This window comes from Macrobrachium rosenbergii, chromosome 24, assembly GCF_040412425.1.
Source record: "Macrobrachium rosenbergii isolate ZJJX-2024 chromosome 24, ASM4041242v1, whole genome shotgun sequence".
In the NCBI taxonomy this organism is placed as follows: domain Eukaryota; kingdom Metazoa; phylum Arthropoda; class Malacostraca; order Decapoda; family Palaemonidae; genus Macrobrachium; species Macrobrachium rosenbergii.
Window position 1 is genome coordinate 17,792,622 of NC_089764.1, and position 17,499 is coordinate 17,810,120.

The 17,499-nt window shown below is 38.3% G+C and overlaps 1 protein-coding gene across 1 annotated transcript in view; it reads right to left on the bottom strand.

Moving 5' to 3' along the window:
- Positions 1 to 318: 318 nt before the first annotated feature.
- LOC136851899 (serine-rich adhesin for platelets-like) overlaps positions 319 to 17,499 on the bottom strand; it is a 17,200-nt gene continuing 19 nt past the window's right edge. The window contains exons 1-5 of the mRNA XM_067126242.1: positions 17,386 to 17,499; positions 9,082 to 11,741; positions 3,876 to 3,997; positions 2,552 to 3,052; positions 319 to 1,606 (exon numbers count right to left, since the gene is read on the bottom strand). The exon at positions 17,386 to 17,499 is cut by the window's right edge and continues 19 nt beyond it. Of these exons, the coding sequence (XP_066982343.1) occupies positions 1,100 to 1,606; positions 2,552 to 3,052; positions 3,876 to 3,997; positions 9,082 to 11,728 (3,777 nt within the window). The 5' untranslated portion in view covers positions 11,729 to 11,741; positions 17,386 to 17,499 and the 3' untranslated portion in view covers positions 319 to 1,099. The remainder of the gene's footprint in view (positions 1,607 to 2,551; positions 3,053 to 3,875; positions 3,998 to 9,081; positions 11,742 to 17,385) is intronic.

Consider the following 17,499-nt stretch of genomic DNA (forward strand, 5'->3'; position numbering starts at 1 on the left):
TTTAAGGGGAATGTAGCCTTCAAGCTTGGCTCGTATGGAGCAGGCTGCACGAGAACGGGCCTTTTTAGTGTTAGACTGTAGCATATTCAAGAGGTTGCATGTATTAATGCTATCCATTTTGCCTGTCAATAAGCATTCTGATCATAATCCGCTACTATTATTTTGGATCGTTAATTGCAGGTTTTCAAAAAACATATGTCGATGCTCAATGAGTTTTCTGGTTTCCGAGTGTCCTTAAGAACAATCATATAATTATCTTTCAGGTTACTTTACACACGACACTGAGTAATTTGAAACTAACTACAGAAATAAAGTTCATGTTCTTATAATTTTATTTTTGTCTTTTACACAGACATGGCAAAAACATATTGGCTAAAATTTCGTGCCTGTAAATAATCCTGTATAGGCAAACGTACTTTTGATATGCATATTTGTATAACATACTAACGTATGTAAACAACAGGTTACTGTCAAATTTTTAGTCATATAGCAACATAAAGTACATTGTTGAGTATCTGCTTCAGCTAATGTAAAAATTTAAAAAATAAAAATGTCATTTATTTACACCAATCGAACCACGACTCGTGTGATTTTCCAAGAGTAAAAATCCATCGTATTACAGAAGTTGTCTTAAAATTTGGTGTGTAAACTTCATACCCAAAAATGTATACGTACCTTCGTAGGATCATTAACAGTATTTTGCCTTTTACTATCTTAATCCCACGTCTTTGGAGATAGTAATAAAAAAATAGATTTTTTTAGTTTGCCTTTTAAATTGTTTTCCATTTTCAGTGGGTCAAATTCTGATAGTTATTTTACTTGCAGGAAAATCCAGGAAATCAATTTCTTCCTTGATTTCACTTCATGCATAAAAAATAATCTGAGTAATGGGTCTGATGAACTAAGTGAATGAAGTGTTTTGGGCATACAATTTTTAGTAGGGAATAAATGGTTTAAAATATAACAAAATTGTGTTGATAACGCTTATAAAATCTGGAGATACATATAGTTACTTTTTTAACTATGTATAAAGACTAATGCAAAAGGGGAAAAATTATATCTAAGAGAGCGCGTAGTTGAAGAATCCTCAGTAGGTGAATCAGTTACGTTCGAGTAGAAAAGACATCAACAGCAACTTCTGAACGTAGCACAAATCTTGACAAGGCATTGGGGCGATAATGTACAAAAGTTCAATGGCCCTGATCAAGGTCTCACGTTCCTCGGGCGAAATACGAATACCTGAGGTGACCTTGACGCCAATCTGGAGAGAGTCTGTGATGGCGTTAGCGAACTCCTCGGTGTGCGCTCCCTTCTCCATTAAGTTCATGGATACATAGGGTAACTGGTAATACGTACCCCAACCGAAAAGGCAGGCCTCGCAAGAGCATATAATGCTGTACATTAAAAGGTCAGTCGCCCTGTCCTCCAGTCTCGCCTCATAGTAGTTCCATACGTACGATATAGTTATTTCCTCTCCCTCGTAGATGGGTCTAATGGCTCGGATGACCATATCGCGTCCGCAGTTGTATTCCTCCGCCGAGGGATTGCAGGAATGGTTGATGATGCTTATCCAGTGGTAAATTCCTACACCCAGGGATATCTTTCTCTGCAGGAATAGTAATTACTGATTAGTTATTCTATCAAAGTAAACTATTTGTCCCTAAAACTTCTGCAAAAATGTAGGAAACATGACAGAGGGGATACGAGAGTTTAATCACACACATACACACACACACACACACACATATATATATATATATATATATATATATATATATATATATATATATAATTAATTTAATATATATATATATATATATATATATATATATATATATATATATATATATATATATATATATATATATATATATATATATAATATATATATAATATATATATATAATATATAATATATATATTAAATATACATATGCACACATATATATATACATATACACACATGTATATACACATGCATATATATATATATATATATATATATATATATATATATATATATATATATATAAAATGAAAGTTGTAGCCTCCTATCATGAAATACCAATACCCTAATTGTTGATACAATAAAATAATTTCCTTCCATCTCCGAAACTTGAAAGAATTATACTTGAAACAGAGACTTTGGAGGAAGCCACCAACCTCAATGTACAGTATTTTAGTATTTCTAAGAAATGGGAGTTTGCACTAATATCCTTGAAAAACTTAAAAAAGTGATCAATTTGCTAGTCACTGCTTGTCTTCTCTAAATTTAAGAAAGAATGAAAAAAGCCCATTGTCTCACTTTCATAAATGAGTAAAACCTACATGAAGGCAATTGGGATTTTTTCATTTATGAAAGCAGACCATCGGGATTTTCCACGAATTTGATCTTTATTTCAGTTTTCAGTCAGCTGGCGGAAATGAGTAGTCCCGATCAAGGATTTGTGCTTTATAGATAGATAGATACAAAAGGTTTTTGAAACTGACGAAATTAATGTACTAAAAAACTGAGTACATGCTTTTACATATGCTATCCATTACCACATACCCCTTTATCTATGAGTTCAAGAGCGTTGCTTCGGATCTTCAAGATATTGGACAATACCACAGCGCCCGTTCTTAAGACTGCTTCTCGTGAGGGGTCGATGCCAACGCCATCTTCATCGACGAAAAACTTTCTGGATTGAACAAGCAAAGTGGTCAGCATAAAAGCCGTCTGGCATTGCACAAACAAATACTCAAACGACTGTTTGTCTAAGTTGGTGCACATGTCCTGCCAACACCGGTGAGAGGCAGCAGTCTTGGGATTCGTAGCATTGTGAGGAGGCCCTTTTCTACCGCCTGCTTTGTTCTTTCGTCTTCTGGGCCTCTTCTTCTTGCCTTCGCCAAGGAGAGCCATCAGATGGTTGTAGTCTAACGTCTTGAACATCTTGTAGGCCAGGTTTCGATGGTGAAGGCCCAAAGCATCCAGTGTCGGGAGAATGGTACACTCGAGCCAATGGTCTTCGGCTAGAGCCTCGTATCGACAGGCCTCACTACAAAAGGTGATCTGCAGAGTAAAAATGTGAAAGATTTTGCTTCTCTAGAGCGCGATTTGAGTTTGTCGTCTTGAGGGGGGCCGTCTGGAAAGCGTTCCTTTTTTCGAAGACAAACTTCATAAAATTTTCAAATAGAAAGAATAAGTGTTAAATATAAAAATATATGAAATATGTAGAAATTGAGATTTAAAAGGACAATTGCTGCCTTCTGGTCCATAACTGAGCGAGAAAGTATTGAAGTGGAACCTAAAAAATGTGGGAAATTGAAAGCCTTAAGTGAAGAATAAAATGGAACTAAGTAATGAATAACGGGCTATAAAATAATTCTGCTTAAAATATAAACCCTGGTTTCATTCTGAACACGAAAGGGGAAGTTTACTATAGCCAATGTGGTTATTGTAATATGTAGTAAGATTCAAATTTTTCATTCAAGTGAAGAATTGGCACATGAAATGATAAACCTGGATGTTTCGGTTGCCTTGCATGAAAAGCGGAAAAGCAATAAAAGGTAAGAAAAAGGAAGTGAGGTTACACTGGTCTTTTAGAATGACCCAATTATGAGAAATTTAAAGGGTACTTCTTATTACGCAAAACATATACTGCATTTATCTACAGTAAATCAACTGGCCCGATGATCTCGACAAAGGGTGATAACGTTAGTTGCCGCTCTATAGTTTTAATTACTATCACTACCAATTACACGTTCAATACGAATCTATAATATCCAGGTCTAAGGCTAACTTGCTATATGATCTCACACGCAAAAACAATTGCCGACCGAAATCAGCGATATAAAGAGGAGATGGAACTCAAATGGCCAGACTTTTGACTTACCAGAACACATCCAGGGCACGGAAGCGGGTCGATGACGTCTCTCAGACAATACCCGCACGCAAAGGCTAACCGTTTCCAGTCCGAGCTGAGGCAGAAGGCTGGCTCAACTGCTAGTACTTCCCCTGCAGATAAGAAAATTGTATTTTCCATGTGGACAACTTCCTGTAAAAGTTAAAGTTAAGTATACCTTAGCTTAACCAGACCACTGAGCTGATTAACAGCTCTCCTAGGGCTGGCCCGAAGGATTAGACTTATTTTACATGGCTAAGAACCAATTGGTTACTTAGCAACTGGACCTACAGCTTATTGTGGAATCCGAACCACATTATAGCGAGAAATGAGTTTCTACCACCAGAAATAAATTCCTCTAATTCTTCATTAGCCGGCCGGAGAATCGAACTCGGGCCTAGCGAGTGCTAGCCGACAACTCTATCGACTCTCCTAACGAGGAACCTGTAGGTTTACAAAAATACCTTAGTCTGCTTTTCGTTGCTTTTGTGCCCCCTTAGTCTTGTTTTTTGAGTTTTTTTTTTATTTTCATGAGTGCGTTACTCTTATGATGCAGAGCAACAAGGTGTTTAACTTAAGCTCTCTCAATAAAATAGTGTAGAAGCCTCTATATATAGGAAAATGACTATTTTGACAAACAACCAGCAGTGACAGAGTCATCTTGAGTTCGAATGCGCTGAAAGTAAATGTTAACTGTCATCTTTTAACCAGCACTCAAGGCATTTTCATATGTAATTACCGATATTCACGACACGATAATTCAAAAGGTTCTAATTTAGATTTCACTGACCTGGCTTCAACACGTGGGGGAAAGGATGTTAATTCTTTTAAATTACCTTTTTCATAATCGGCCTACAGATGTTTCATGTAATATACTGAATGACTCGTGTCCCTATACATGGGAATCTTTTACCAAAATGACGAAGACCCCAGCCCCAGATGACTGAGTGAGATAACATTTGTCCTAACCAACCTAATCACTGTGATCTTATATTTGATTTATTCAATATATTTCCTTGTTGAACATAGTTCTAAAAAAACCCAGGAACTTAATGCACATACATTTCAACTAGTTCCATTATGCCTAAGAAGCCCGAGCCTGGGCTGGCATCCCAGAGACAAATGAAACGAGATAGGTGCGATAATATTACAACTACTGAACTAACACATGAGAAGCCACTGATATGGTACATAGCACAAATCTTCACAAGTAACCCTCTAACCTCTGGCTTCAGTGGATCAGCACTCGTAACACGTAAGAATCCACCATTCAGGTGCTGAGTGGGTTTTCGTATCTTAATGGACTTCACGAGGGGAGGAGGAAAAACTAAGACAATAAGCGCTTACTTCTGATCAAATTACTTTACTACTTGTTTCTAGCCTGAGGTCATTTTAAGGTCTGAAAGCGAAACTCTGAGAACATGGATACCTATTCAACTTTGGTCATCGAACCTACTTTTAAGTTACTTTGGGTTATAAATGACGGCAGCTTAAAACAATTACAATGAAAAATAAAAGCATGCAGTGATAAGAAGGGAGGTGCTATTATATCGATAGCTATCTAAACCTGACTAGACCCAACCTGGCGGCCTTCAGTGGTCCCTCACTCTCCAACTCGAGGTGGAATGAAATGGAATGTAGAATTTTGGCCAAAGGTCAAGCGCTGGCACCTGAGGTCATTCAGCGATAAAAGGAAGATTGAGAGCAGAAGGGTTTGAAAGGTGTAAAAGGAGGAAGTCCTCGCAGTTTCACTATGAAACAATTGTTGGGAGACGAAAGACAGCCAAAATTAACGGAGGTACAGTAAAAGGAATGAAATGGGTGGCAGCTAGGGGCCGAAGGGACGCTGCAAAGAACCTTGAGTAATGTACAGTGCACTGACAGTACTACCCGGCTACGTGGGGAAACCCCTCAATAAGTAAGGCTTCTACGTGTAACTTGGCCCGAATGAAATTTAAAACACAGATGAAATTAAAGTTAACTGGACAGAACAGAAAATAAAATGGGGAAAATGGTTGCAATATTTGATAAAGAAAGGTCCTGCATACATACCAAGCTCGGAAAAATTATAGGAAAAGATGAAATCACGATTATTGCCTAAGAAAATGTAAAATCACTTTCATTACTAACAATAAATGCCCCAGATGGTGGTGGTGATGATACAAAGTACTGTACCAGAGGTGCCTAAGTCAATCTCTGTTTCCCTGCACTGAAAAGTTTGCTATAACCAATCTCCTATCACACAACGTAATTTTAAACATTTCCACTTTAACCAAACTGACACAACTACGTCAGTGGGGGACAAACTTACATTCAAATTACCATTTTCACAATTTATGCTTTAAGAGCTCTATGTTCACGTCCCAGGCTAAAGATGCTATTGTGGTAGTAAAAGGTGTGTACGGTGAAAATATTAAATTCCTACACTACATGAAAAGAAACATCTTAACACTGACCTTACCAATTAGTCCAAATTCAAATGCCGACTTGGGTAGCACGGCAACAACTCTTGCACTCAAGCACAGGCGAGCTAAAAACAAGAAACCTTGGCTCCTACGATTGGTTTGTGATGGAAATGAATAAGTGCTCACCACAGGTGAGGAGAAACATTGACTTACAGCACGACAGTGTATCCAGATCGAATGCTGCATTATACGTCTTTATCATGAATAAAGCAACACCTGTCGGAATCATACTCCTAAGGAATTACAGATTATACCTTTAGATAATCACTTCATGTGAAAGATTTAAAAATAAAAGCTCTGCATTGATTTTATCAGTTACAAATATATGAGGCCTTACGAACAATACCCAACTTTTGTGCGGCATTTGCTGATTATTTCATTAGGCAAGTAAAAAATACGCTGAAGTTTCTTCGGCACAATAGAGTTTTCTCTACAGCCGCTACAGCGTATAATCAAGGCCACCGAAAACAGACCTATCTTTAGGTGGTCTCGGTCAAGGTCTAGAGAATACAAGGTCTTCTCACGCGCAGGATTAACGCGGGTAAGGAGATGGGAGTTAAGAAACGTGACGTCACGCGGTCTACTTGCTTTCTCCTCTGTCCAAGCTCTGTACAAATAGGAAAACTTTTCTCCTGTTTCCTCGTTGACTCTTTTTAATATTAAAAATTATGATTCATTCTTTTAGGGAAACAAAGCCCATGTTGACCATATTCATTTCTGTACGTGTATTCTTCCAAATAATTACAACTGGAACTTAAAAACGAAAAAACATTTTTCACTCTAATATACAACTCACACTCAAATACACATATACGAGTAAATGTATACATAAGGTTAACAATTATACAATTATGTGACCAACTTTTTCGTTATGTTTACAATGATAAATAAATATCTTTTCCATCGATTTTAAATGCTCCAAAAATTCGGGTCGAGTTTCATTAGCTTCTCATTTGTTCTACTTATAGTGCCGATTCTTGTGCCATCCCCTTCGGTTCTTTAGTTCCTAGAAAGTCATACTCAGGGGAAACTTACGGGCTACAAAACCACCCACATATTGCATGCCTCCTTTTTCAGTTTTGTCTTCATTGTCATCCTGCAATTCCTCCATTGGCAAACGAAACAATACTGCCGATAAACTTAACGCTTTCTGAAGAGATGTTTCTTCAGCCTCGTAAGAAGTGCTTTCTTTAGTTATCAAGTTAGAAAATGAGACCTCAGTCATATTATCGTTAATACAATTTTCAACATTGTATTTTGCGCCTCATAGAGTGCTTTTTTTTCCAGGAGATGGGCTCAAACTCGGTGCTTAAATTCAACAGGTGATGGGTGCTGATGACATGCACCCATTTACCGTATACAGCCAAAAAAAGTGTTCCAGTCCATCTCGATTCAACCTATGAGTCAAGATGTATGATATTGCAAAATTTCACCTAACATCCCTGGCAAGTTCGTTAGAAATTTGCAAGGTATCACAAGGCCTTTTTGGAAAGGGTAAAGTCCTTTTCCTCCCAGACTTTTCATTGTTCTGGATAGGTGTATCATCTCTTGCAATGTTTTGTTTTGGTTTCTAAGATTAGCCCGTAAGCATTCCATGAAGACTTTCTATCGAAAGGCACTCCAGAACTGAATAAATCAAACCACTTGTCAACAAGGCAAATGAACTGGATTGCACTCTCCCAGTGCCTATCCACAATCAGACCTTTTCTCCGAAGTGTTTGAGATTTTTGTGAGTGGCAGAGTAACTGTAACGCTAATTTCACTGTCGTACCCTCCATACCTCTAGACCTTGGTCTCGGTATAATGATGTGTGAGCCGCCCCCATGAAACTTCAACCACGGGCCAGAGGTGGCCTATCCTATGTCGTTGCCAGAGGCACAATTATGGCTAACTTTAACCGTAAATACAATCAAAGCCACTGAGGCTAGAGGGCTGCAATTTGGTGTTTGATGATTGGAAGGTGGATGATCAACATTCCAACTTGCAACCCTCTAGCCTCAGGGGCGTCATTTGGTTTGGGGGGGGCTGAGGGGTCAACTGCCCCCGTCAAGACTCAACTTGCCCCCAAGACCCAAGTTGCTCCCACAAAAGCCTCAACTTGGCCCCCTCACCCCCAAGCCCCAAGAAGTAACAGCATGTTTTCTTTTTAAATGTGCAATCGTAAATATATAAAATTTCTCTGAAATGTTGTTTCTTGATCTTTGTCTACTAGCTACCAGTGATGATGAGATAAAACATATAGTAGTGGGAATATATAATTTTTGCTGAAATACCTTGCTCATGTGGCTTCAGAAACATAAAATAGCTTAAAAAAAAACTCAGCCGATTAGGCTCACTTCGCTGGCCAAACCGTCTTTGCCCCCAACAACAAAAATCTGAAATGACGCCCCTGTCTAGCCTCAAGTAGTTTTTAAGATCTGAGGGCGGACAGAATAAAGCGCGGACGGACAGACAAAGCCGGCACCATAGTTTTCTTTTACAGAAAACTAATTACAGCTGTTGTGACATATAGTGCTAGTAATTATTTTTCCATTTGAGCACCGATATAAAAATGAAAGAAAGTAATATGCCAAACTATTTTAATATAATCATGGGCCTCAGTAAAGGGTAAAAAAAAAAAAAAAAAAAAAAAAAAAAAAAAAAAAATTTATATACATCCCATACTGTTCAGTGATATTGAAATGCGCATTAATACATTGTAAGTTTCGTGGAAAAAAAAAGGAGGTACCTACCAGGCCGAATATATCTGTTCGCATAAACGGACTTTCCTTTCACAGAGTGGTGGCCTAGCCTTACGGCACTTGTGAAAGCAGGTATTTCAGGATGGGGATCTTTTATTACGGGTGATCTACACTCATCGGATGTAAACAGACTTTTCATTTGGTGTGCCCCTCGACAACAATCAGAAATAGGTTTTGCTTCTAATAAATCTTTCATAGCTTTTCGACTTTCATTGGTTGTATCCTCGTAATCATCATTCGATCCCGTAGAGACAGTATCAGAATCATATCGTTCAGGACAAGTGCCAAGATTTATTTCTGAGGTCAAGTCCTCTTGACTAAAAGTAGCTGATTCAGTAACAGTTTCATGTCTGATAGACACTTTATCTGAAGCACTGGCACTTTTCATTGAACTGGAGTCTTTTGCAGAGCCACAGGAACTTTTATCTGAATGGGTTGCTTTCAAGGAACTCTTAAGCTTGGAAGACTCCTTACTTGAACCAAGAGATTTCAAGTTTGAACCGGAGGAATTTCCGTTCTTTAGTTTTGCATTGGCGTCAGGATTTATGTTGTTTGAGGCACAGGCCTGTTGATTAAAATTAGGGTATTCATTATTAGCTGCAAGGGATCGTCTGGAAGATTCATTACCTGAGACACTGTCACTTTTTGTTGGCCTAGAGTCTTTTCCAGAGCCACAGGAACTCTTACCTAAGTGGTTAGCTTCTGAGGGAGTTGTAAGCTTGGAAGACTCTTGACTCGAGCCAAGAGACCTCGAGTCTGAACTGGAGAAATTTCTGTTCTTGCGTCTTACAGAGGTGTCAGGATTTACGATGTCTGAGGTACAGGTCTGTTGACTAAAATTATTTGATTCACTAACAGCTTCAGATGATTGCCTGAGAGATTCTTTATCTGAGACAAAGTCACTTCTCATTGAACTGGAGTCTTTTGCAGAGCCACAGGAACTTTCCTTTGAATGGCTAGCTTCTAAGGAACTTTTAAGCTGGGACGACTCTTTACTTGAACTAAGGGATTTCATGTCTGAATTAGAGGAATTTCTGTTCTTTAGACTTGCACTAGTGTTAGAATTTATGTTGTTTGAGGTACAGGTCTGTAGACCAAAATTAGTGGATTCATTAATAAGTTCAGTGGATTGTCTGGAAGATTCCTTATTTGAGACATTGTCCCTTATCACTGAATTGGCAACCTTTGCAGGGCTACAGGATCTTTTACTTGAATGGCTAGCTTCTGAGGAACTTTTAAGCTGGGAAAACTCTTCACTTGAGCTAAGAGATTTTGTGGTTGAATTAGAATTACTCTTCTTTAGACTTGCAGCAAACTCACTTTCACCATTAGGCCCTGTGAAGCTTGTAGTAAAGTCAGGTAACCTCACATCTAAACAAAATGGTGCTTTAGGTAAAGAGAATGTTGCTAAATTCGAGTCAGAGTCCCCAGTGTCTACAGCTCCCAAGGCTTCCATGTTTGACAAGGGAGTATCTTTGCCTGAGACAAGAGAACTACTGTTTGATCTAAAATGTTCTTCATTCTTGTCACTGGAATTTTTATTTGGATTGTCATCGCTTGAGCAATTCTTAGTGCCTTTGTTAGATCCACAGGCTCCTTGGTCTGACTTGGACGATTCTTTACAATAACTGCAAGAACAAACGTGTTTTCTTGAGGCAGTGGAGCCTTTGTATGGCTTATTAGTATCTTTGCCAGCTTTAGAGGGTCTTTTGTAAGGTTTTTTACCTGAATTACGGGAACTTCTGTTTGAACTGGAAATTTTTCTACCCGAGTTGTAACATTCTTCATCTGTTTCAGTGGCGTCTTGGTTAGAAATGGAAGGGGTTTTTCCATTTTCAACGGGTTTTTTATTCACGGTAGAAGAGTTTTTATCCGAGCCAGAGGGATTTTTGCTTGATTTGGAAAAACTATCAACTAAGTCAGTGGAATTTTTTTCTGAACAGGAAGATTCTATGTTTAAGGCATTAAATGCGTTTTCTAAACAAGTGGAGTCCTTTCTTTTACAAGACTCCTTTTCTGACTTGGATACAGTTCTTGTTTTTCGTTTTCCACCTGCAAGTGCTTTCAAACAATTTTTCTTTCTCTTTTCCAAAACGTCTTTAAATTCGAGTGGGTAATCATTCTGAAGAGCAAGGCGAATATCACGTAAACAGCGCTCATAAAGGCCAATCTTGTAGAACACAGCTGATCTATTAGCATAAGCCATGGCCAAGGCTGTGGAGTCTTCATTGCAGGATTCTGCTGCGTTGTACCTATGAGGTTCTATTCTTTCTGGTACAAAAAGATCTTCATCATGACCATAATGCATAGTGGGGTCCTCTTTTAAGAATGGATGTGGCGCCAAGACGAGACTTAAGTTGTAGCACTCCATGGCCCTCTCGAATTCACCTCTCTTGTAATAGTAGTTCCCACTTTCCCAATAGTCATTTGCTATTTTACTGCTTTTCTCAGAGCGCAAAAATGTTGGTTTTAGGTATTCATGTGATTCTTGGAGATCATATATGAAAGTAAACAATTCCCGGAATGATTTTTGGCCGTTGATGTTTTGTCGAACAAAATCAAATCTTCCTGGGGTTTCTTTCAAACGCCGCAACATACTTCGACCCATTGCTTGAAATGGGGTGTCTCCTTCTAACATTGTGAGTGAAAATCTGAAAATACAATTACTGAATTAATACACATATCATAAGTGAAAATTATATAAATAGGTTCCAAAAAATATTTAAATAAAATTACGGTGCATTTTCTTTGGTCATGTAAGCCAGACTGTTCTGGTGATTAACACCTTTGTGTCTGATTAAAAATGAAAATGGTGTAGAAACTAGCTAACTTTGCTCAACCTTAAGGAAAAAAGTGAGGCAAGTTATCAGAATGTGGGGAGAGGGCACAGTTTGGCTAAAAATCAAGCTGGACTTTACTCATCCTAAGGCTAAGGGCATACTGAGGTGCAGGGCAGCCGAGCGCAGAGTAACTGCAGAGCATGACAAGACAAGTTAGTACATGACAGAGCAGCATGATAAATGTAGTGTGCACATTGCACTGGCAGGTTTGTGGTGGGTGGTACTCTCTCAAACAAAGCAACAGCAGTTTGCAAAATCAATTTATGGCAAATTACCTAATAAGCACGAAAAAAAAAAAAAATAGCAGAAACGGAAAATTACTTCAAGTATTTTCCCAGTGTAATATGAAATATACTCCTTCCTTTTTAAAGTTCATGCCAGTATATCATCCTCATTAATTATATCTTAGTTTAACCAGACCACTGAGCTGATTAACAGCTCTCCTAGGGCTGGCCCGAAGGATTAAATTTATTTTACGTGGCTAAGAACCAATTGGTTACTTGGCAACGGGATCTACAGCTTATTGTGGAATCCGAACCACATTATAGCGAGAAATGAATTTCTATCACCAGAAATAAATTCCTCTTATTCTTCATTGGCGGTCGGAGATTCGAGCTCGCGGCCAACAGAGTTGTAGCTGAGAACGGAACCCGCTCGCGCAACGGAGAACTAGATATCATCCTCATATGATGCCATTGTACTGCCTGTAAGACTGTCAAGTGGAGCAAAACTGTTCCAACACTTACACAGCACAGGCCTACACAGACCTGCACCTGTGTTATGCTGTCGTAGTCCGAATATGCGTGCTCTCATTTAACATCTGACTACAAATTTTAGCGTCGCTTGTGTTGCCTGTATCTTAATGTGCGCCTAGCCCGAAATTCATATTTTCCTGACTGGGCAAACAGTTCTTGACAATGGAATAGTCTCACATATTCCAACCCAAGTTCTTGCCCCGTCTAAGATTGCACGTCCCTTTCAAAAAGGAACAGAGTGACTACCAGGAAAAATCATTTTTATAAAGGACTTTAAAGAGTGAGATTGTTGTAAAGGAACCACTGAAAACAAACTGACCTAGTAAAACACTAATATTAAAAATTAGCAGATTTGTCCACTGTCTCGGACTAGTGATCAAGAATTTTCCTTAGTGCCAACCTTCAGTATTTTTTAATTTACCTGAAAGATTGATGAAGTACTTCACATAATATATTTCACAGGCAAATCAAATAAAAAAGGCAATGTATAATGGAGTGAAGCTGAACAAGATTCATCTCTTAATTGCGCAAAATATCCCTTTAGTATTACCACTCTAGAGCTTTGATTCCTTAATTCTTCTGTTATAAACTATGATTTATTCTCTCAGAACAAGATAAAAGGATTTACCTTTTAGGAATACTAAATGCTACAGACCTGGAATTTCAACACACTGCAATAGACTGCAGGACTGGTATCCCAAGGATGTAAAAACAGTATAGATTTGACATTTCATGAGGGCAATACTATAGAACTTAATTCAGATTTCTAAGGTTCTGTAGGCCTGATAATTAACGTAAGCAAATAACCACTGGACATACTTCTGAGAAGCAAAAATTCTCGGTTGAACTCAAAGGAACTTTAGGACTACCATTTCAAGGAAGCACAGAACCACTGGTTTGACATTTCAAGGCAGCGCAGTACCATGGGATTGACAGTTCAAGGAAACACGAACCATATGACTGACATTTTAAGGCTGCATAAAAATATAGGACTGATACTTCAAGGAAGCACAGAGCCTTAACACTGGCATTTCGTACATTCACAAAACTCCTGGAATGACATATCAAGGAGAAAAGAACTCCTAGAATGGCAAAGAACTGTAGGACTAATATTCGAAGGAAGCAAAAGACATGCAGGACTGATTATTCATGGAAGCAAAGAATCGCGCACACGCCTGACATTTCAGCAGAAAACTACATAACTGACATTTTAAGGGTGCAAAGAACCACAAGATTGACATTTCAAGAAACAAATATTTTCATACGGAGGCCAACTGAAGGACTGATCACTGAAGGAAGCATGTAACTGTGGTGCCGATTATTTAAAGATGATTTGGAACTGAAGGACTGATAATTTAATGAAGCAAGTACCTGAGCAACTGGTTTGAGAAAGGCAAGAATCTAAGGAACTGACATTTCAAAATGGCATAACTATAGGTCTGATAGTTCAAAAGAAGAAAGGACCTCCAAAAATGGTAAGTAAACAAGGAACAGAAGGATTGACATTTCATGCACAAGGGAACTACAAAAATTATAATTCAAGGAAACAACGGCAAACTAGGTGGGTTGGGACTGCAGGACTGGTAACTTTAGTTTGCAGTGAACTGCACAACCAACCATTCAAGGATGAATGGAAATGCTTATACAAAAATTTAAGGAAGCAAGGAACTGCACAAGGAGGTGTTCATCTCCTGGACTGACTTACAAGGAACAAAGAAACTGGAGCAGTCACACAAAGGCGCAAACTGAAGAACAGGCAGTTCAGTGAAGCAAGAACTGCTGGTGGACTGCAGTGAACTACAGGATACTACAGAAATTTCATGAACTTTAGGAACAACACTTCCGGGGAACAAAGAACTGTAGGACTGGTATTTCAAAGGTTTAAGGACCGGTAAGACTAACACTTCAAGGACGCAGTTTTATTTCACGTAAAAAAAAAGACAGTTATCTATATTGATATATTACTAAGAACGGTGCTTATTTCTAAAACTAGTAGGGACTACACTCAGGATTAATCACTGGATAGCTAATGGACTTAGAAATTCTCGAAGCAAAGAACGGCAAGCTAATATTTCTACGGGAATAAGAAGTGCAAGACCTTCATTTCTGGAGAGCATCGGACCGCGGGAATTATTTCATGTAAGCATGAAAAATCAAATAAGGCATAAATGCATTTTAAGAAAGGAAGTAACCCCTGTACCCATCTCCCCTGTACCATTCTCTTTTAATCATTAATAGAATCGTTCTGCCATAAACAGAAAAAGGAACTAAGCTCTGTTCAACATTTTATTGAACTTGGGCCTTCATGACCATCGTATTTTTATGTTAAGGTACAAAAGAAAATTGTAGGCTACAGTGGGCGAGTGGGAAATGCCAAGTAGACTAGTTCCAGTACATGCCGCGAAGGCATGTCCATATTATAAATGAAGGTACTCCCATTAATCTGATACGAATTATTTGATCTGAAAACTTACCACATTTGATGCTAAACTTGTGGCCAAGGAATATCTGCCGCAGCGTGGTTAAAATAGGATGAGACCTTTGACTGTCATGTCGGTAAATTCAGTTTGGAGGTGGAATATAATTACTATTTGAAAATAATAATGGGTAAATTTACAGTTTCGGTCAAATTCACATTTCCGACATAAAATTACATTTTCCCTAGCTTAAATAGTGTACTTTCAACGAATCTGACCTTTATTTCTACCGCAAATGATTAGATTTAGAGATACATGGCCGCCATGGGTACCGCTCTCAGTTTCGGGTGGTGCAACACCGCTACGCGGTTTATGCACATTTTAAAAGATTGTTGCAAGCTCGTATGTTCTGGCAAGCGGTAATATTGCGCTGCGCGCGCTTGCCACAGGGGTTACAGGGAACAAAATTTTACCCCTAACGTCTAGTTACAGTTTCGGTGAAATTCATGGCCGAAACTGCAATGTTACCCTTTTCAAAGGCGATTCACTCTTCGGACACTGAACACTTGTCGGTAGTACTAAATGTTCACGAAGAAAGGTATTCACAACCTGTGGAGTTCCATTGTAATGTCCATGGAAACGGCCAATAGCCTCAAAGTAAGACAGAGAACACCCACTGCAGACGTGCACGATGGAATCCATGGCAGTCAACTGAAGCGCACTTTTGTAGAAAGCCGGCTTATTCCAAAATCGCAGTTAATTGGATATTCTTGAAACAAAGCAACCAATCAGGTTTCAGCATTTGTACCGTACTTATAATTCATAACGAAAAACAAAAGACGATTAGGCATTTTTACCCACAATACATTGACAAAAACAAAAACGCATCAGCAGAAAAAACTGACATGGCAGCATAAACGCATCCTTGCGATAACAACAAGGCACAATATTCATCGGCAAATATCTCCGTAACTCTTAATTTGCGGAAGATGCGAGTAAGTATTTCGTATGAATCATGACAAAAATATATGATAGCAAGTAAAAAAATATTAGATATCCGAATTTGACCGAAACTGTAATAATACCTAATAATGTAGATCGTTTGCTGTCTAGCTTGTTATCTGTGGTCAGAGTTAATGGCAAAATGCACAATCCTTTGCTCTTAAAACAAGTCAGATAACATATTTACACTGACTACTTCCACACTTTGGTTTCAACCAGCATAAAAATCCCTGGAGTTAAGAAGTTTTAACTTTCCATCAGAAGCTCGTCTTTAAACTGGACACCGAGCTTGAAAAAGTATTGAAAAAGTTACATACATAAAGTAATCAAGCGTGCTCTACCATTCTGAGATGCAGACTTGGGTCTGCGCCACAAACAGCGCTAAAAACAAAACTTCAAAACACCTGCATCTCAAAAAAAAAAAAAAAAAAGGCAGCAAGGCCAACTACACTAAAAAAATACATACATGCTATAGGATATCTCACAGACGGGCTGCTGACCTACCAGAGGATGCCCTCAAGTGAAAAAAAAAAAAATCAGCAAACAAGGCAATAACGGATGTTTTACCAGTTGCCTGACTGTCACGTCAATAATCGTTTTCTGAATATTTTTTTCTTGGACATGACGTGCTTTTAGTATAACGAGATTCCGTTCACGTTTACAATAAAGCAAAAAAGGTTGTACTATTGTAAACAATGCAATCTTTAAGCACGCTATAAAAACTAATTTTAAGCCACTGAAATATTGAAATCATAAATAAGTTTATGAGTTATGCAAATGAGTAGCAAATGAGCCGCGTGATGAACATTCAGCAGCGAATATAACAATTGGAGTTTAATAGCAGACAAAACCAAGTTTGTTTATTTTCGGTCTGCTCCGACAATCATGACAGATTGGTTAACTCGTTACGATTCACCAAAAAAAATCCGAGTTTTACCAATTTTGTTTTATTATGTACATTGTACGTATGCGTCCTGTAATCACAACATGACTTATTAGTACATTCAGGAGTTATATAAATTACAGGAATCAACTGCGGCTGCTCAGGAATGGGTCACATGGACGAATCTTATCGACAAGATCTGTGCTCTCTCCTTCATTCTGCACATTTCGCAGGACCTCACTTCCCATCCTTAGATCCCTACGTAAATTAGGCCCCCATTTAAAATAACTAACAACAAAGCAACGGTGAAAATAAACGATTCACGAAATACACTAAAATGTCATTGCACCATGAGAGAAAGTACGTCGAGTAAACAGATCCAAAAGATTGTTACTCACCGATTCACTTGGAATATAAATACATATATTTTCAAACACTTAAAAAAACACTCTAATGAACTAAGCGAAAAAGCTACAGTTCGCTTTTGATTTCTCAGAGACACTGACAAAAAA